The sequence below is a fragment of the Montipora capricornis genome, chromosome 13 (genome assembly GCF_036669925.1).
Source record: "Montipora capricornis isolate CH-2021 chromosome 13, ASM3666992v2, whole genome shotgun sequence".
Lineage (NCBI taxonomy): Eukaryota > Metazoa > Cnidaria > Anthozoa > Scleractinia > Acroporidae > Montipora > Montipora capricornis.
In genome coordinates this window covers 44,591,334-44,611,800 of record NC_090895.1, presented here as the reverse complement: position 1 = coordinate 44,611,800, position 20,467 = coordinate 44,591,334, and the positions used below count along the sequence as shown (strand labels likewise).

Here is a 20,467-nt window from a genome sequence, read left to right as displayed (position 1 = left end):
CGAAAGAATTCCCCATTTTGACTTCGTCGCATGCCCATACTGACAATAACAGTAGTTCCAAAAACAGTTCAGATTCCTAAAAGTCGGATCAGTTTTTCTCAGGTATTCTCAGTTTCGCTCAAAGCTGCTCTAAGGTTCTCAATGATCACTAGGAGCTGAGGTGACCGCCAAAACATTTTCTCCCTGGATTTGTGGCAAGTCTACTTAAGGGCTTGAAACATGAGAGGGATGGTTGATTTCTTCAAACACGCACTGTTTATTTTGTCATGCAAAATGGACTGATATTCCAAGCATACATACATTTTAAGACTCTAATACTTCTTTTCAATTCTTTCTATTAATTTCTCTGACTCAACAATACATTTTTCAGCAGCTATTAGTTGTTTTGAATAATACCCTACCCCCGCCCCACGTAAAGTTACAGTCATGTAAATGTATGAGAGCATAAATTTCCATGCACTAATGTGACACGGAAAACAAGAAACGGAGGGCATTTTATACCTCATGCGCTTACTGCGCATGAGTAATTACCTCCCACAGCAGGGCAAGCTTCACATTATCGTGCTTGTAATCGTCGCGCACATTTTTAATTACCGATCGAATTTGATTGACATAGTCAATTTCGGAAAGAAAAGAAGTGTTCAATTTCCAATTTATTCCTTCATGCCCGGTGAAAATCGAAAGGCAATGTATCTACCACTTTCCACGTGGTACGTTGTATATTAAGCGGGCACGAAAAAACACGCAAGAATTTATGCGTCAAAGAAAGAACACCGATAGCATGAAAAAATGGCGTCATGCCTGGGAGACTTAGCCGGAAGGAGCCTCTCGTAATCCCGCGGGTCACTTTTAAGAAGGGGATTGGGATTGTGCATGTGCTTCAAATTCATGCCCAGCATGAAAAAAAGGACAGAAAGTCGTGCCGGGCATGTAAGTCAGCTCTTCATAACAATTTCATGCGTAGAATGATTTTAGGGAACCCCAAAAGTGACTTGTTGAGAGCGTTGAAGTATTGTGGTTTGGTTTGACTCAATAAGGAGTGTCCTGTTGATGATACTTAAAACCAGTGCCTTGGTCGAGTGTCAAAAGAGGCGTCCTGCATTCCCAAGGGATTTTCTTTAAAAGGTGCACAATTTCAACGGGAACTACGAATCAAACGTGAACTGAGCATATCTTTTTAGGATTAATTTACTGTTACTGCAGGCCCAGCCAAACTGCAGTCTCTACAGTCACTACTTTGAACGGCATAAGGGCGACCAATGGAAAAAAGAAACTCCTTCCAGTAACAAAAACACGACTTTACTCTTGCCAAGATTCTTGAGTGAGAGATAGCTTTTGTTTGAGCCTGCAGCCGGACTAATTACGTCGTTTGTTTTAATGGGAGGCACATGACGAAATGATTCTACAAAAATAGGCTTTTACGAATTGGGAAAGGAATATAAAACTTAAATTTGAAATAGGAACACTTTGAGTACATTCATTTTACACGAAACATTGAGAAACTCATAGGGACTGTTTATATAAGGCGAGCCAGCCCGGTAAAAGGGCTGGAGTGTTTATATGGACGACTCCAGCCTGGTTTACCCGGATGAATTTCAGGAATTCGTTTACGTGCCTTGTAACCGTCAAAGTCACGCAAGGTAGAACTCGTGAATTTTCTTGTTTTAGTTCGAAATGACGGTTCATTTTAGCTCTAGCAAGTACGGAATGGCATTTTAAAATAAAATTAAACATGGAAAAATAATCCTGTGATCATGCAAATCTGGCTGCGTTTTCAAGGCAACCCAAGCGTCATGAAAATTTTTCATACCGGCACACCGGGCTGGCCCGTTTACATGAGAATTTTTCAGACCCGTTTGCCGGAATATCGCCAAGGGGCCAGCTCGCTGAACGAACCTAGATTTACCAATGAAAATAGGAATTTGCCGAGATCTAGGCAGAGCGGGCCAACGGGCTGGCTCGCCTCATATAAACAGGCCCTTAGCCGGGTGACCAAAATTAACCTATGTCTATGTCGGAATGTCCTTGACTTTTTTTAGAGCCACCCAGCCTTTAAGGTAAATTGTAGTTAAATCTTTTCTTAAGCAGTGCGCGAAGGTTGTCGTCTGGTTTACTGACGCCAACATTGATGTTCACAGCTCTATCCTCTATGTCTGTGCAAACAGGATTCATATGATAGTGTCGCATAGATTTTGCTACCTTGGATGATCCCTCAGCTTTATTCCAATAGGTGTAAGTTTCGAATCTGCCAAAACACATCGTACGGTCCTGTTCAGCGTCATAGCCAGGTATGACTTTTGAGATGGGTTTGCCGCAACCAGCACATTTTCGAATTCCACGGGCGATAACCTTCAGTACTAAAGGTGCAGCTGGAACAGGAATGCTTGGCTTTGCTGCTTTTCTTTTGACAACTGTGGTGTCATTTATAGCCTCCGATGTACATGTAGCCCCCCTTTTCCTTGATGCTCCTTTCGCACCCACATTCTTTGGGGCAGTTGAGGTGGAAAGTCTTGTCGAACGTCTCCCAGAGAACTGAGGCACTAAAAAGTAAAGTGTAATTATGTTACGAACCTTAGGATGTAAAATTACACCTTCTCAGTTTGTAAACTATTACACTAAAATGATCTTCTAAAATGACTCTAGCTTTTGGGTATTTTTACTCTTTTTGAAGGATAAAAGTTAGTGGGTATTATCGAGGATAAAATTACGCAGTTGAAAGTTTACTTTTACACCAATTTTAATAGTAACTGCCCGTTCACAGATTAATCCAAACACTTAATAGTGGTTTTTGTAAATATAATATGTAATGTAAATGTAATATGAAAATAGATCCTGTCAGTACCCACCACAGAAAAAACAAACATTATTAAAGTAGCCTTGTGAGTAACTGAAATCCATGAGAAGTTACTAAACATTGCCAGTATTGTTTAAGGACATTCCAGCAGATAAATACCTATTCACAACTATGATATATACTTGGGCCGAACAAACTGTCCTCAGGGCTTGTGCATTTGTAGTTCTCACTGCAGTCTGGCTCAATTTGTTACACCCTCTAGTTTAAGTATGAATATAGCAACGTTTCGAAGACATTCGAAGCTGTATCTCTCGTGTCATTCTCTGCGTCGCTTTCTCCTTCTGAACTGAGCAAATGTGCCATCCGAATCATCATGAGAAAGAATTTCTCTCTCTTTTCCCTCATCCGTTTCCTTAACAAGTTCAGGATGGTTGCGGGAATATGAGATTCAAAACTTGAAAAGAGTTTGCAAGTCTTGCTGCACACTGGCCTACAAGTGACAAGAAAATTTGGGTTGTGCGAATGCCGACTTCGAATCTGAGCCAGTACCGGTAGTCTCCGAAAAACCTGGTTCGTAACAAGCATAGACGTCAGCTGCACGGTGAAATGCAAAACGATTGTTTGCAGTTACAACTGTCACTTCCAGCAATGTGATTAACTGCGGTATTTACGTCATCTGACGAGAATTTCCGGTCATAAAGGCGAGATAATTTCCCGCCAAGCAAGATGCATTATCGATCTACTTATCTCATTAATTCAATGAAGATGGTCAGGATTTGGGTTGTTTTAGGGGTAATGATGAAATGAAGTAGTAGAATACAGTGGAGAACAGGAAAGAATTATGGAAAGCTATAACTTTCTTATGTGATCTCCATTCTTTTGGTCTTGAAGTTTTGTCTTGTGGTGTGTTTTTGTCATTATGTGGTGAGGTTTGTTAAATATGATTACGTGTTGTGTTTCCATCATGATGTAATAAGGTTTGATCGTTACGTGTTTGTTTCCATCATGATGTGTTGAGGTCTTCTTTTGACCTGCTGTGTTTACATTTCGTGTGGTGTGGTTCTTTTATGACATTGAGTTTGTCCCTCTATGTGATTATAAACACAGCATGCCAAACGAAGACCTCAACACATCGTGATGGAAATACAACACAACTGTTACATCATACCCCCCGCGTTGTTAAGCCCCAGCATGCTTTGGGGTGTGTATAATAAACACGGCATCCATCTTGTGTGGTTAGACTTCGTGTGCTTTTAACTTAGTGTCAGAAAAGTGGGATTAACTGTTTGGTCACTGTTCCCTGAACACATAAAATTGAGAAAAACTTGTCATGGCGTCCTCGTCGGGACACGGAGTCGCAGCAGTCACACTACCGAAATTCTCGACTTCGGGAGTTCCGCGACGGAACTGTGAAAAGTTCATTCAGTTCTTCAAAGATTGTTGTGAGCGCAATGGATGGTACAATAGCGAGCTGTTGCCACCTCTTAAGGAAGAAGGAGGGGCACCACCACCGACCGGGTCAGTGTGGCTGTAAGGCTATGGCAGCTTTTCGCTCCGCCATAGCTGGCAACGAAGAACACGAAAACCTCGTGCAAGGCTTTCAGCTGTGAGAGGAGGAAGGCACCAGAGATTATTCTCAAACATTTGAAGGAACATTTCACGGCGAATGAAGGAGTACTGACGGAGAGAACCAAATTTGCCCAAATGAAACAAGAACCTCATGAATCAGTCACGGCCTGGGAAGGAAGAGTTAAAGAACAAGGTAGGAGGCTAGATTATTGTGCTAATTGCGAGGACCAGCTGCTTAGAGCCAAATTCACATCAGGAATCAACAACAAGAGACTTATGTCAAAACTACTGGATAAGGGTCACAGGGATAAAGCAACTAAAGAAATCACCCCATTTAAGACAGTGGTGCAGATACTGAGAACTTCGAACAATGTGAAAAGGCAAAAGCAGTCATGCAGCAAGCCAAAGATCCCACTGAACAAGTAAACTATGCAGGAGCAAGGTCATTTTAGTCAAAGCAAATCAGAGAAAGAATTAGGACAAGGTCAATCCAGTCGCCAGGGCAAATTTGATATTTGTCAGTATTGTGCTGGGCCCAAACACCCTCGCTTAATATGCCCAGCTTCAAACAAACAATGCTCTAGAAAAGGCTGTGGGAGAATCGGACATTTTGCTCGGGCGTGTCGAATAGGAGCACCCCCCTTTAGTCAACCCTTTCGAAGTCATGAACACCAAACAACAAGCACGCCACCTAGATACCACTCTAAGTGAGGATTGTGAGGATTATGGAACTGAACTCTACGAGGTGGATTTGATACCCGAAAAGTCTGGTTTCACCGAAAAGTCTGGTTTCACCAACATTCCTCTAGATAATGAATCCAGCTTGGCCACTACCTTTCACACCCCATTTGGTCGCTGCATCTTCGGTATGGTGTCTCAAGTGGCCCTGAGGAGTATCAAGCAAGACAACAAGAAGCCCTTGCAGGACTGAAAGGGGTCTGCAACATTGCAGATGACGTCCTCATTTATGGGTGTTGAGAAACACATGAGCAGGCTGAGAAGGATCATGATGAAAATCTGTATCATTTCTTGGTACATATGCGCAAAGTAAAGCTCAAGCTGAATCCGCCCAAGTGGATTTTTAAAACCCAAAAGGTGATGTTCATGGAGTTCCAGCCCAGCCCAGCCCAGACGGAGTCAGCCCATCACCCTCAATGGTCGAAGCAATCACAGAAATGCCCAAAGCCTCAGACGAACACGCTGTCCAGCCCTACTTGGGTATGCTTAACTTCCTGGCAAGATTCTGTCCCAAACTGAGTGATGTAGTGAGACCCTTAAGAGACTTGACCCATAAAGACGTCCCCTTCAAGTGGACTGATGCTTTTGTAGAGTCCAAAAACCTCATTGCTCATGCAGATATCACGGTTGAAACAGACCATCAACCCCTTGAAACAATTTTTAAGAAACCCCTTTACAAAGCAGCACAGCATCTGCAAGCCATGCACATGAGGCTCCAACGATAATCATTTGTTGTGAACTACAAGAAAGGAGCACATCAAGTCATAGCCGACACTCTTTCAAGGGCTCCTCATCCTCAGCTCTCTGCAGCCAATCTCTCTTGAGAACACATATTTAGAGTGGAATTGGAAACTATGGCATGGGACAATTCTGGGATCTCCAATGTTACTCTGGAAAATCTACGTGAGCAAACCGCAATAGACCCAGAACTGCAGAGGCTGTCCTTCCTCATGATGACTAGTTGGCCAACTGACAAACGAAAATTGGATTCCTTAGTGCGGCACTACCTCACCTTCAATTGAATTATCTCTGGCAGATGGCATAGTGTATGAAGGCCAGCAGGCAGTCATCCCAAAGTCGATGAGACCAGCTATGCTAGACAAAATTCCCATAACACACTTTGGAGCAGGTTCGTGCATTCTAAGAGCCAAGGTGTCCCTCTTCTCGCCCAGTGTGACCTCTGATATCAAGAACAAGTGCATTTCATGCCCTGTATGTGCCCAGTAAGTTAGTCAAGCCCCTAAAGAGCCCATGCTTAGCCATGATATTCCAGAACGACCATGGTCATTAATTAGCCAAGATATCCTAACGTGGGAATGGAAATGGCACTTAATCACTACATGCCACTACAGCGACTAGATAGAGATGGACAATCTACCCAATACGCTCACATCAACAGTAGTAGAGCTCACGAAAGCACACTTTGCAAGCTTCGGGGTACCTGATTGCGTCGTCATCGATAATGGGCCCCAGTTTATCAGCACCGAGTACAAGCAATTTGTTTCTGAGTATTGGTTTGAACACGTGACCTCCTCCTCATATTGGCTGCAAGGAAATGGTAAAGCAGAAGCTGCAGTTAAAACAGTAAAGAGGATGTATCAAAAGAACAAAGACATTCATATGGCGCTACTGGACCACCAGAATACACCACAACAAGAACAGGAACACTCTCCTGCTTAAAGGCTACTCTCCCACCACACAAGGGGTATCCTTCCGATGATGCCTTCCCTTCTGCAGCCTACTGTCGTGCATTCTGGAACCATCAATACTGGGATTGAGGTGCGCCGTACCAGAGCAAAACATTACTGACAGAAATTTGGGAGGCGTCCATGGTGCAATTCAGCCAGGAAAACCAATCCTCAGCACAAGCATTCAGCCTGGCCCCATGCAATTGTAGACAAAGTGTCCTCTCCAAGGTCCTACACTGTGGTTACCTCTCATGGGAAAATACGCAGAAATCGAGTGCAGATCCGATTGGCTGCTGCTCCGCCTGCTGATGTGAAAACCTGTATGACCCAGTACACTGGTAGCCAAACAGGACACTCAGATTCTAGCGATCACATCGCATCTCCTGCTCAGCCGTTACGTCTGACAAATGGCCTGAAGTCCACAAATCCAGTCCCAAAGTACAGTGTCAGCAGTCAACAAGCCAAAGTCAGGTGCAGCAAAGTTCTTCAAAAATGAGGAATCATCTCAGTCCACCACTATAAAAGGAAGTGAGGACTCGCTCAGGCAGACTCGTGAGACCACCCACCTGCCTGAATTTGTAAGAACAGAGTGAGACTTTCTTGATTTGTGTGAAAAGAAACATTCCTACGGGCACTTGAACATTGGATACTAAGTCTTCGTTATGGAAACGCTATTAGGCGGGACCATGAAAGTTTGTACAGTATAGACCTTATTCATAAATGGTGGTCAATTTACAATTCTTTTGTCCAAGTGCAAGTTATCCTACCAAGTCTGGATACCATACAGTGCATTGAAAAGAATTCTTGCTCTAAAATGAGGCTTGATAGGTTAATTTGCACTTGGACTAAAGAATTATAAATAGACCGCCATTTATGAATAAGGTCTATACTATGACAAAACTCCAAAACATCAAGACAAAACTTCAAGACCAAAAGAATGAAGATTACATAAGTAGGCTGTGGCTTTCCATACGAATAAACATCAGTGAGAAAGAAACAGCAGGATCAAATAACAAGTATGGTTAAGGTTTGTCTTTAAATAACTAATCAATCATCCAGTTTGCAATAATTTTACAAACCTTGAGAAAAAATTCCTCTCAAAAATAATAGTCCAGAACAATATTATTGTTTTGGACTAATCAAAAAGCAATAATTTTCATCTGGGGTGCTGAATTTTTTCAAGTTTTCTCCTTGCATTTCACTGACTTGACCCCCCAGCATAGAATGCTGTTGGATTTTTTGTTCGCATAAAACTCACATAATGTAACAGCTTCTATGATATTATAATAAGCATTACTTTTAAGTCTCATTTGAAAATGTTATTCCATATCTCAATAGGCCTTGGAAAAGGGCAAAACCTGATGAGAAAGAAGAAGCAACAGCCACCAGCTCAAAAAGTAGGTGTAACCATGCAGTTAATTTATTTGTTATAGAGTACTATGTAGTATAATTTCCATCTGAACTGGCAGGTGTCACGCCTCATACAGTTCAATGTAACTTGTTGCCTGAGGGATTTATATGCGGCCCAGGCAAGAGGGTCTTTACTTTTCCTCCCTTGTTTGCGCCATCTAACCCTTGCCTTCATGAAGCCAGAAACAAGGAAAGCAAGGCTACTGCCTAATGGATACCTCGCCGCCTGGGGCACCTTACTTGCGAGTGCGGGCAACCAAATTTCTGAACGAGTAGCCTGAACGGGCGCCCAACTTATCACAAGGTGATTCATCCTCACTTTTAATCTCACTTTTAATTAATTAATTCTGGGCTCTTGAAAAAATACTCGGGCTACTAACTTTTAATGTCGGAAGCCCGAAGGGCTCCGGAGAAATGTTCTCCAGCAGCAGCCTTGGGAAAGTATAACAAACAAAGCCAGCAACTCTAAGTAACTCGACCTTCATAATGCCTTCTTCACCTTTACACTGCTCGAGTGATTCTTAGCAAAACAAAAAGGCAATAAAGAAGTAGGTTACCTCTTGTCTTCCCTTGTAACATACAAGTTTATGTCTTTTACCGGCTAAAAAAAGCTACAATTCAAAGCTTACACCCTTTCATTCACAAGAACAGCTCAAGACTCTTCTCAACCTACCCTGGATCTCTTTTAGCTTGTCCTGAGTGGGCACTCCATGTGTCTTCAGTGTCTCTTTAATATTGACAAAATAAAAGAAACAAGGAAAATGAAAAGGAAAGTATAGCCAACAAAGCCAGCAACTCTCAGTAACTAGACTTTTGTAATGCCTTGTTCTGCGTTACACTGCTCGGCTGATCCTTAGGAAAACAAAACAGGCAATAAAGGAAGTGGGTTACTTCTTGCCTTTGCTTTTAACATACAAGTTTGTGTCTTTTACCAGCCAAAATACAAAGCCTACACACTTTTATTCACAAGCAGAGCTTAAGACTCTTCTCAACCTACCCTGGATCTCGTTTAGTTTGTACTGAGTGCGCACATCATTTGTCTTCATCATCTCTTTAGTATTGAAAAAAGATAAAGTAATTGGGAAATATAAGATAGAAACAAGAAAAGTAAAGCGAGCAAAGCCAGCACCTCTTAGTAACTCAGTAGGAATAATGGTCTCAATAGCTTAAAGGGAATTTCCACTCCAACAAAAAATAATATTAAACCACAGGAAATGATGTCTATACAATCAAATTTTCCTAAACATTATAAAAGAAGTTGTATGTAAAAATCAATATATTTCAGTATCGCCTCTGTTGTTAAAATTTCCTAGCCATCTTGAATAATTGTGACATTTTATAGTTGCCCTAAGGTTATTATACAAAAGCACTTTGTATCAGAACCATAAGGCAACTGTTGCACATCACAATCTTTGAGATAGTGGTGCTCGCAAGAATTTTAAATAAAAGACTGAATCAAAAATTCAAATTTTTTTCTGATAAAAAAGAAGAAGAGAAGTTGTGCTGGATTGTCACACAGGAGGAGGCGGAATATTAGTGTGGCCTGGATTGATGAAAAAAAGCATACGATTCTGATACGATCATAGTTGGCTGAATGGGGTGATGACGTTACACAGGTTTCCCATATGGCTGTGTAAAGTCATTGCCAAACAGTGCAAGAGTTGGAAAAGGTGGTGGCGATCACAAGGCAAGGGAGAGAGACCTCCGAGAGGATTAAGGTCAACAAAGGGTTGCCACAGGAGGATGCATTGTGCCCAAGGCTGTTCACCGTATGCTTGAACCCAGCCCATAAACAGCCAGGTTACTGGTCTCTTGTATATTGATGATCTCAGGATCTTCGCTGCATCGGAGAGTACGGTAAGCTCGAATGAGTTATGAAGATAGTCAAGTCGTCTATGGAGGATGTGGGGCTTCAGTGGAACCCAAAGGAGTGTGCGGTGGCCCATGTGAAAAGGGGGATACAAGTGAGTGGTGTCTCATGGGGGAAAGTTGATGAGTCGACTAGAATACCCTGTCTTGATGCTGCTGAGCAGCACAAGTTCTTGGGAGTACTTGAGAGTGTTATGCAGGATAAGTTGGTCCTGGAATGTGCAGCAAAAGAGTATCTCAGACAATTGTCAGTGATCTGGACAAGCCCCTTGTCCGATTACAATCAGGTGGTAGTGTCAAATTCAGCTACATGTAAGCGAGCAGCTCTTACCAATGCAAGTATACACGAGTCAGAAGACCCACACAAGCATGGAAGGTGAGGTGAGGTGCAGATTATGTGGCAAGGTCCCACAGAGTATGGCCCATATCTTGTCAGGATGTAGTGCGCTGGCCCCGAGCAAGTATCTCTCAAGGCACGACAGAGCGCTGAAGGTACTAGATAGATGAGAGAAGCGTACACACAATATGGCTTTTAAGGATTATTTAATATATATATACCGTAAAAACCCGCAAATAAGCCGCACCCTGAATTTAGCAGCTCAAATTTTGGAAAAAAATTTATTTGAAAGAAATCAAAAAAAATCCAAAGTCGAGTCTTGAGAAGTCTTCATCATCCACTGTTCATAGAACATAAACTCACTATTAACATTGACACGGAAATACTTCAAAGTCTTACCCACAATTTTAGCACTTTAACATGAAAATTGTTTCTACCATGAAAATTGTTTCTACTACTATAATTGATCTTTTTCTGGTATTTGACCCACTAACCAGATGTGCAGCTGCATTTTGCACTGATTCATCATTGGAGATGCTTAATTAGGTATTTAGGAAGACTAGTTAAGAGAGAGTTACAATAGTCCAGTTTGTTTGTAATAAAGGCATGGATCAGAATTTTCCATGATTATTTGTCCAGGTAAGTGCAAATCCTCCAGATGTTCCTCAAGTGCCCAAATGAAGTCTTCCAGACAGAAGTGATATGAGTCTCACAGGTGAGGGTGTCATCTAACAAAACACCAATATTACGACATGAAGCAGTTGGGGTTATACCCTCTTCGCCCACAATAATATTAGAAATGTTAGTTCATCATTCAGTTTCAAATAGTTACGAGACATCCAAACGTGAATTTCAGCGACACAAACTTCAACACATGACGTAGCTGTAATGAGCTTTTTATAAGCTATAGCTTGATGCTCTGGGGCAACAAGTCCACCTATATCTATCAATGGCGTGTGACATAAACAACAACAAGAACAATAACAATAATAATAATAATAATAATAATAATAATAATAATAATAATAATAATAATAATAATGCCTGTCACACCCCAGATTTCTACAACATTTCCAGCAAATCAATGTGGCTGATAGTCTAATCAATTTCTCCACATATTTTACACCTAAAAGAGACATTTTGCTTGTCTACCAAGTGCATCATCATCATCACCTCATTGTCAACAACGTTTTCCTCGTAAACTGATCTTCTGTACATCCTCGATGTTAATGTTTCCAGGGATTCTTTAGACACATACTTCCAAGCCCTTTTTGATAAGACTCTGATCACACTGATTTAACGAGCTTCCCACCAATTCGAAAGATGTGTTTCTTTCAGCAGGGATAGCTACATCAATCACCAAACATGTTCGGAAGTCTGTCATTTTGACTCTACTGGACTTGTCAGCTGCTTTTGATACAGTAGATCATCTTCTTCTGCACTCAAGACTATCTCCCAGATTTGGTATTTGTGACAAGGTACTGAATTCGCTGCGTTCGTATTTGTCTGACCCCATACAATTTGTTAGAATCCAAGATGTTTCCTCTGATGTCCATGACTTTCCTTACGGAGTTCCTCAGGGTTCAGTGGTTGGTCCTTTGCTTTATTCATTGCATACATCCCCTTTGGGTGACATTGCAAAATCTCATGATCTATCTCATCATTTGTAGGCTGACGATAAATTTTGCCTTTGGAAACAGCATCACAAGAGGATTTATTAGCATGTAAATCTACAGTTGAAGACTGCATTAGGGGTATTAACCTATGGATCTTAGCAAACAAACTAAAGCTAAACCGTACGAAGCCACAAATTCTGGTATTTTTGTCCTCCTATCCCCCATGTACTCTTCTAGATAGCCTTATCATTGTTTCTGATAAGGTTGACTGTTCAACTAGTGCTAAAAATATTGGGGTTACTTTCAACAATTCTCTGGCGATGGTACTGCATGTCACAGCCGTATGCAAGTATTCTTTTTTCATCTCCGCAATATTTTCAAGATTCGCAAATTGTTGTCCTATGATACATGCAAGACCCAGATTCATGCTATTATTACTTCAAGGATTGACCATTGTAATTCTCTTCTTTATGATCGGCCAAACTGTGTTTTACAGCGCTTCAGAGTGTCCTTAGGTCCTGAGGCAGCAGCTGTCAAAAGTTAACATTGACTCGCTAAGTGTAGGGAGTACGAATGTCTCATCTTCCACTGTAGTCAAGAATCTAGGATTAAGACCACAACAAAAAGGCTGTCCGATAGCCCAGGGCTAGTGGAAAAATAGTTTTGGGCTAGCACTTTCCTATCATAGGTTGCCCCATAGGCAAGCATCAATTGAACACAAGCGTTGTTTGTTGCTTTTTACCAGAAGCAAACTTCTGACATGAGTGTTTTAATTAACAGACTGTTTGAGAGAGAAAGTGAAAGAACAAAAATCTTTTCTTTTTAAGGGCCCGAACTCATCCTTGTCAATCATCTTTTTAGCTAGCCAAAGCCAATATGGCGACAATCAGGTCTGGTCATTTTTGTTTTGACCGAGCAAAACTTCCAGTTGTCGCTAGGGCAATTCTTTAAGAAGATCATTGCAGAAGACTTGTATGAGAAATAAAGCTTCGAGGCACAAAAGCACTAGCGAGTTGGCAAAAGTCCCTTCTTATGTCAAATGACAAACCTACATCACAATGAAATATTGCTATCTTGTGAACTAGCTGTCTGATAACATTGAATAACTCTTTGGGGTTGTTCCTGATTTTAGAACGATATCCTTGTCTTTATTGATAAATGTTTCAGTAGTTTATGGGCCCTTGTTATTCAGAATACTGCGACAAATTTCTTAACTTTGTAGCCCGTGTAATGGTACTTGAATAAAGTAGGTTTTTAGTTGTTGTTGGTTATTTTCAATAAGCGATCTTCAAAATTTAACAATTTTTTGAGCACGTGCAGAATGCCACACAATTTGCGTTCAATTCAAACGGGCGAGCTCCTCAGAGACTTGGGCTAGTAAGATGAAATTACAGCTTGCCCGAAAGCTGATGCTTGGAATTTCGTCTCATCCTGTGGGAGTCAATGGTTTAAAGGGATGTAGAGGTTGCTAATGCTAGAATTCTTCTTTTTTCTTTATCGCTTATCTCTTCTTCCAACCTCCTCATCTGTCAGCTGTGCACCTTGGACCAACCAACAGAGCTCTCCTTAGTTAACATTACTTAGTGTCCTTAGTTAGGCATTTTTCATCATTCTGATTCAATGAGTCACTCGTTACAAATGCCACGCATCTCTGGTGCTCTGGCTCAGAGTTCTCTCGCATGTGGGATAGAATAGGTTCTGTTATTTTGTTTTAAATTTAGTCCATTTCCACTTCAAACAGCCATCCATTACCTCAAACTCACCAAGTTGTTCTCAAAAGGCAAGCATGCATTTCCGAGAGCCTCTTTTAACTGGTGTCAGGCCCATGAGATAGCATTCAAAGACAATCTTGTTCAACCAGTTTTCCAATTCTCTTCTTGCAGTATTTGGATTATAACCCGGTTCTCGCTGCAATTTCCCAGAAACAGTGCTGGGTAAGGCACTCTGACACTGTGTTCACTGTTTTCTGAGGGTCGTTCTCTATCAGGGTTGATGCCCTTAGCCTTCCGCTTAAAAATCTATAATCCTCGCCAAAAATCCTTGAAACACCCCTTTCCCCTGGACAGTGTTGAGATGATATTTTACCGTTTGACTGGCTAAAACAACATTGAAGAAGGGAGGGGGGCGAAAATGGTGTGAGAAGTGTTTCAAGATTTTATTATTATTATTATTATTATTATTATTGGTAGTTACACAATTAATGTACAAATGCATTAATTAAACAGCCAGATTTTCCAATGATGAAGTTTACCTTGGTTACAGTGCGGCCATTCTTGGAAAACAACAGGATCATTGAGCATATTTGCCACAACAGAGGCTGCCATAGTGCTTGCAAAAGACATCCACTCACATCCACGTGACAGCTGGGTTTGATTAACAAAACTTGCTACACCTTTTACTAACACCCACTCAACTTTTTCATCATAGGCTGCAGCAAAAACACCTGAAGATGGATGAAAGACATTTTTAGGGAAAGGTCTTCAAGCAACACTCTGTTGAGTCACATCTCCAAGTCAATCATTGAAACAGCAGCTTCAAGTTAACTAAGTATTATTCTTTCTGGCTTTAAGTTTTTTAAAAGATGGTTGTGACAATTAACTTGCACTTCACAGCCATTCTATTCTCCTCATATGTTACAACCAAGTTTTTTAGATTCAAATGTTCCTCAGACAAAGTGACAATTTCTTCCATTCTATCAACACAGTATTACGTCTTGATTACCCCAACACAGTGAAATGAACGTAAATCAACCTTGGAGATAATCAATTTCAATGGAAGCTGTCTTATTGATGCCCTAAAATAATTTTGGTTACAAGTCTTTTATACACCTTTCTTACGTGAAAAAAAAGTTCAGCGAACACATCGCTTAGCTTAGTATTTCCTTGGAAAGCTTAAAGTTTCATTCACAAAAAATGAAGTAACAGAATTTAATAACTTTAGGATTTTCCCAGATTTGTCTAATACAAATTGGTTAAGGGTTTAATTCCATTCATTGTTAAAACTAAATGTATTACCTTCCCCTTCTGTCTCAACAGCGATTGCTTCTGGATATTGAAAATGAAGGTCATCCCATCCACACTTCACTGCCTGGCTCAAAATATCACCATCACAGTGTACTTTGACTTCCAATTCATCTCGATTTTCCAAAGGAGCGATCCACCCACAATGTGCATCCCTAACAAGATTGCCAAGATGTCGACTCACAGGAGTTTTGAATCCAGCTGGTGTTGTCAACTTGGAAGATACAACTACATCTCCTAGTTTGATTTTATCTGAGCTTAAACCACTGCAAGTTCCCACTGAAAACACAGCCTTAGGCCTCAATGTCCTGACGGCATTCTTTACCGCTGTTAATGATCCCCCTGGGACTGCGGCACCTTTGGAACATTTCATTAATGCAACTTTAAGCTTCTTTTGATCACCAGCATTACCAGTGTATCCAAAATAGATCGGGCCAACTTCTTTGTCGTAACTTTTGAAAGGTTGATCCAGAAATGAGAAACAACTCAAGAACTCACAATCCTCCACAGTCAGCAGCAAAACATCAATCGGCAGGTCAGCACATCTCCAGGGCTTGCTGGTGTTTGGAAGATCATTCAGTTTTGGGAGCTTGACACTGAGCTGTGGGGGCATGCCATAACAGTCTTCCGGAACGGCCAAACAAAGTTTCCTTTTCTTTCCAACTAAGATTTAAAAAACGAAGCAAAATCATTTATTGTCTTGACTAGTTTAGCTAAATAGTAGGGGAGGGGAAGGGAGATGTTCACTTATGTTTGCAGTAATTTAATGATGGTTTGTGTGTGGAATTGAAGGGAGATTTTAATAGGTCTTGAGCAGGGACAGTACAAAACGTGGATCCCCAAACTGGACTCCCATCTGGTCCCCACTCAAGAAGAGAAAGAAAATGGTAGTTTGAGGATGAGAGTATGTACTGCTTGAGATGATTTTAATAAGCACCAAGTACTATGATTCATGTGGCTGATTGAAACTATATACTTTGCCCTCGAGTAGACTCCAAATCATAAGTGCAATATGTTTGATTTGAAAAGGTAAGTTGTGGTAAAAATAACTATGCGTTGTTCCTGAGGTAATGAAACAAGGTAAATAATTCCTGTTGGGCAGGGTTGGTGTCTGGATGGGAGACCATCATGCTACATGTATACAACATGTGAGTTCCTTTGGTAGACACCATATGCCTATTTTTCAATCAGAATACTCATATTTAACGGAATCTTGACCATTCATCACAGTAGTTCAGTCTGGAAGCTTTTCCTATTTGTATTTCACGAAGCTGCGATGAAGTTTATAAAATGGATAAAAGAAGCATCAAAGAAGTGAAAATTAACTAGAAGACTAAAACCAGGGCAAGCTGCAAGCTTCTGTTTTAATTCCCTGCTAGCAGAGGTCTCTTCTCTTTTTGCCTTGCGTCAGCCCAGAGAGAACAAAAGAAAAGAGACCTCTGCTAGCATCTTCTGTATAACAAGATCTTACGTTAAACCTGCTGTGCTGGAGCGGATTGACCCCCAACAATTTGGGGCTGTACCTAAATCTTCTACTACGCATGCGCTTATTAGAATGTTGCACTCTTGGTTGGAATCGACTGACGGAAATGGGGCTACTACGAGAGCGGTACTATTTGACTTTCGCAAAGCCTTTGACTTAATTGATCACCAAGTCCTAGCCCCAAAGCTCTCCTCGTATGATATTCCGGAGTCGATCATGTGCTGGATCTTGGATTTCCTAACGAATAGAAGGCAAAGGGTGAAACTGAGTTGTGATTGTGTATCTGAATGGCGTTCTGTACCAGCAGGTGTTCCTCAGGGGACTAAACTCGGTCCCTGGTTATTTCTGATTATGATCAATGACCTGAGTGTGGCAAATACGAACATCTGGAAGTATGTAGATGATACTACCCTCGCTGAGTGTGTGGAAAAGAACGGAACCAGCTCGATGCAGTCGCGCGTTGATGAATTTGTTACAAAGTCACGTGCTGATGGTTTCCAGTTGAATGAATCGAAGTGCAAGGAACTTAGAATATCATTCACAAAGTCAGAGACTATTTTAGAGCCTATTACTATCAATAATACGAACATTGAGATTGTTCCATCTGCTAAATTACTAGGTGTTATGATATCGAATGATTTGAAGTGGAATGTGCACGTAGAAATGATATGTAAGAAAGTCGCAACGCGTCTCTACTTTCTTAGGCAATTAAAGCGTGCGAAAGTGCCAACTAATGACCTTTTGAGCTTCTACACCACTTGCATACGGCCAGTTGCAGAGTATGCATGTTCAGTCTTTCATACCGCTCTACCGCAATATCTCTCCGATCAGTTAGAGCGCCTGCAGAAGCGAGCACTACGCATAATAAGCAATAACGAGTTATCTTATCGACAAGCTTTAGAAGTTTTTAGCATACCTACCTTGTATGCCAGGAGAGAGGCGATTGGTAACTCAATGTTTCAAGACATATGTAATAACAATAATCACAAGCTTCATTCACTCCTTCCGCCACCTTACACTGGCACTTTGCGTACACGGAAAAATCGCAAGTTCCAAGGCCCGCGTTTTAAAACCAATTCGTTTCAGAGACAGTTTTATTGTAAGCCATTTCCGATAACATGCCCTTTTGCAACTCATATATATTAAATGATATGATTTTGAAAAATTTTAGCTGTATCTTAATTGTAATTTAGTGTTTACATAATAATAGCTTTAGTACTGTTAAATTCTTATCAAATAACTTTCTTAATTTATCATTTTATAATTTATAGTTACAATTAATTAACGTTGTACATTTGTAAAAATTACCGTAATTCAGCCCTCGGGCTGCAAGGGTAATTTTAATAAAACTATCTATCTATCTTACAGCACATCTTCACTTCTGCATTAACACATAACCACAATTCCTTTCACCTTTGACCACCATCCCCTGCCTTTCAAGAAAAATGTGTTCTTCATCCGATTAGAAAGCTGCCTTGTTCGTTTGCTTCAGGCTCACTTACTGCAGCAGCAAAAATTAGGAATAGTTGACACTGCAGCTGCCCCCGCTGTTAAGTATAGCTGTATGCGAGACCAGGGCACAGGTAAAGGAATGACCGTTTACAATTGGAGCAGCTTCAAGTTTTGCAGGGAAGTGATGTTGAAGCGGTGAGATTACAAATCAATACTGAATATGAAAAGGGCGTTGTGAGTAGACGGTTTGATCATGGCGGACACGTCGGTGTACCAGTCAAAACAGATACGAAAGGAAACGCAAGGTCAATTTCTATGGCAAATTGTGGCCACTGTTTTTTAAAAATGTAACATTCTGCAAGGGATGAAGTTTGTTAGTCTTAAATAACGTAATGAATAACCACTGATGTTGTACGGTTTAGTGGCAATGCTTTATTTCAATGTGCTTGATCTGGATTATAGAAGCGCAGATATAGGATAAAATGACCAAATGAATAGTAAGAAACAAGAAGTGTTAACATCTGACCAAATGAAGGAAATCAAATGGATGAGTGGTGTTGTCTTGCTTTCTCATTTTGCATTGTGTATGACTTTCCCATTCGTCGCTCATTCCAGTTATTTTAAGATGTTTGCTGGATAACCATCTCAAAATGGATACTCAAATTAACAAGACATGCAAATCTGCCTTCTTTCATCTACGTAATAATTTACATGTATCAGAAGAATCAGGAAGTTTCTCAGTTTCAATAATACTAACTTCAGTTAATGCCTTTGTTACTTTCCGTTTGGACTCACTCTGGCTACTGTAACAGAACTCTTTAAGGCCTGCCTGCTACTGAACTGCAGACACCCCAGCGAGTTCAAAACACTGCCGCCAGGCTCATTTGTAAGATACATTGTAAGTCGTTTTGATCACATTTCACCAATTTTAAAAAGATTCCACTGAGGCTACGTATCAAATACCGCATCGAGTTTAAGATCCTATCTATTACCTACAAAGTTATCCATGGACTTGCACCAGCGTGCACATGAGGACCTGGCAACACTCCATCTTAAAGTGCAAAATGAACTTGACAATGCAGTTCACTGGTACAAGATAAACGGATTGCAAGCTAATCCTGAAAAATTTCAAGTAATGATCCTTGGAGAAACTAGCCATAAAATTAATACAATTTTAAAGTACATGTAGGTGATATTGAAATTAAGAAAAAAGATCAAATTAACTTATTAGGGGTTAACTTAGACAGCAAATTAACGTTTAGTAAACATGTTTCTGACATCTATGATCGTGTTAACAACCAGCTTAAGGTTATTAAGTAATACTAAAACTAGGTTGTATAAAGCTTTCACCATGCCATATTTTCTATATTGTAGTAATGTATGGCACTTTTGCAGAGCCGGAAACGCGTGAAAATTAGAATTGCAATACAAGCAGGCTCTACGTCTTATTTTTGATGACAATAACAACACATACGAAAACAATTTGAATATGACAACTTTACAAACAAGAAGAATACAAGACATGCTTATAATGGTCTATAAAGCACTTCATGCTTTAACACCTGCGTATATCACATCTTTACTTATTCCGAGACGCAATACCCAAGGGCTTAGAGGTATAAATAAGTTGTACCAACCTCGTGTGAACACTACAAACTATGGCAAAAACTCATTTAAATTCACTGCTACTAAATACTGGAATATCTTAACTCATAAACTTAGAACCGCGCCCAGCGTAACTATTTTAGGAACAATATCAAGTCATATATATTTTAGTTTTTATTATATCTTATCTCATTGTACATTCTTTTAGTTTTATCATACTATTATAATCTAAGCTATTGTAATTTAATATCATAGTTACTGTGTAATTTGCATTGTTATTTTAGATTACATTCGGAGATACTAGCATATTTCTTTGCTACTCTAAAAAAAATCCGAATCGAAATAAAGTTATGTATATGTTGTAGTACAATTTGTTCCTTTGGTACAATTTTTTCTGAACTGGTACAGAATATATTGAACTGGTACAAAATATATTGAACTGGTACAATTTTAATTGTACTGGTTTATTTTTATCAACTGTCTAAAAAAGGGATTTTCCTTTTTTTGGGGTGTAGTTTTTAAGGGGTCTAAAAAAGAATATGTTATTTCTTTCTTTTCTTCTACTTTCCTACCCCTCCCTCATCTTCCCCATCACCTCTATCCACCCCCCTTTCTTTCACAGTTCTATCCCCCCTTATTTTGCAGGTGGCCCGCCTCCTTGCATACCCTTATGCCCAATCCCTCTATGACAGACTTTACACAGTATACTCAAGACTTTCTTTTTTACTCACCCGAACTTGAACTTGAACTCTGGATCTGTTGTCCACTCTCTTATCCACTTGACCACACAAGCAGATCATGCAAACTTACCATGATAATTTATAATTAAATGTTTTAATATTCATCCCAGGCCACTCTCTGTCCAAATATTTTATTATTCATCCCA

At 40.3% G+C, this 20,467-nt stretch overlaps 1 protein-coding gene across 5 annotated transcripts in view; it reads right to left on the bottom strand.

Moving 5' to 3' along the window:
- Nucleotides 1-244: 244 nt before the first annotated feature.
- Nucleotides 245-20,467, bottom strand: part of LOC138029988 (uncharacterized) — a 46,755-nt gene continuing 26,532 nt past the window's right edge. For 3 of the 5 annotated variants that reach the window (XM_068877830.1, XM_068877829.1, XM_068877831.1), the window contains 5 exons: nucleotides 15,036-15,704; nucleotides 14,273-14,464; nucleotides 9,197-9,250; nucleotides 8,873-8,926; nucleotides 245-2,540 (listed from right to left, as the gene is read on the bottom strand). In XM_068877830.1, the coding sequence (XP_068733931.1) occupies nucleotides 2,053-2,540; nucleotides 8,873-8,926; nucleotides 9,197-9,250; nucleotides 14,273-14,464; nucleotides 15,036-15,704 (1,457 nt within the window). In that variant the 3' untranslated portion in view covers nucleotides 245-2,052. The remainder of the gene's footprint in view (nucleotides 2,541-8,872; nucleotides 8,927-9,196; nucleotides 9,251-14,272; nucleotides 14,465-15,035; nucleotides 15,705-20,467) is intronic. The other 2 variants (XM_068877832.1, XM_068877833.1) reach the window with 2 other exon arrangements.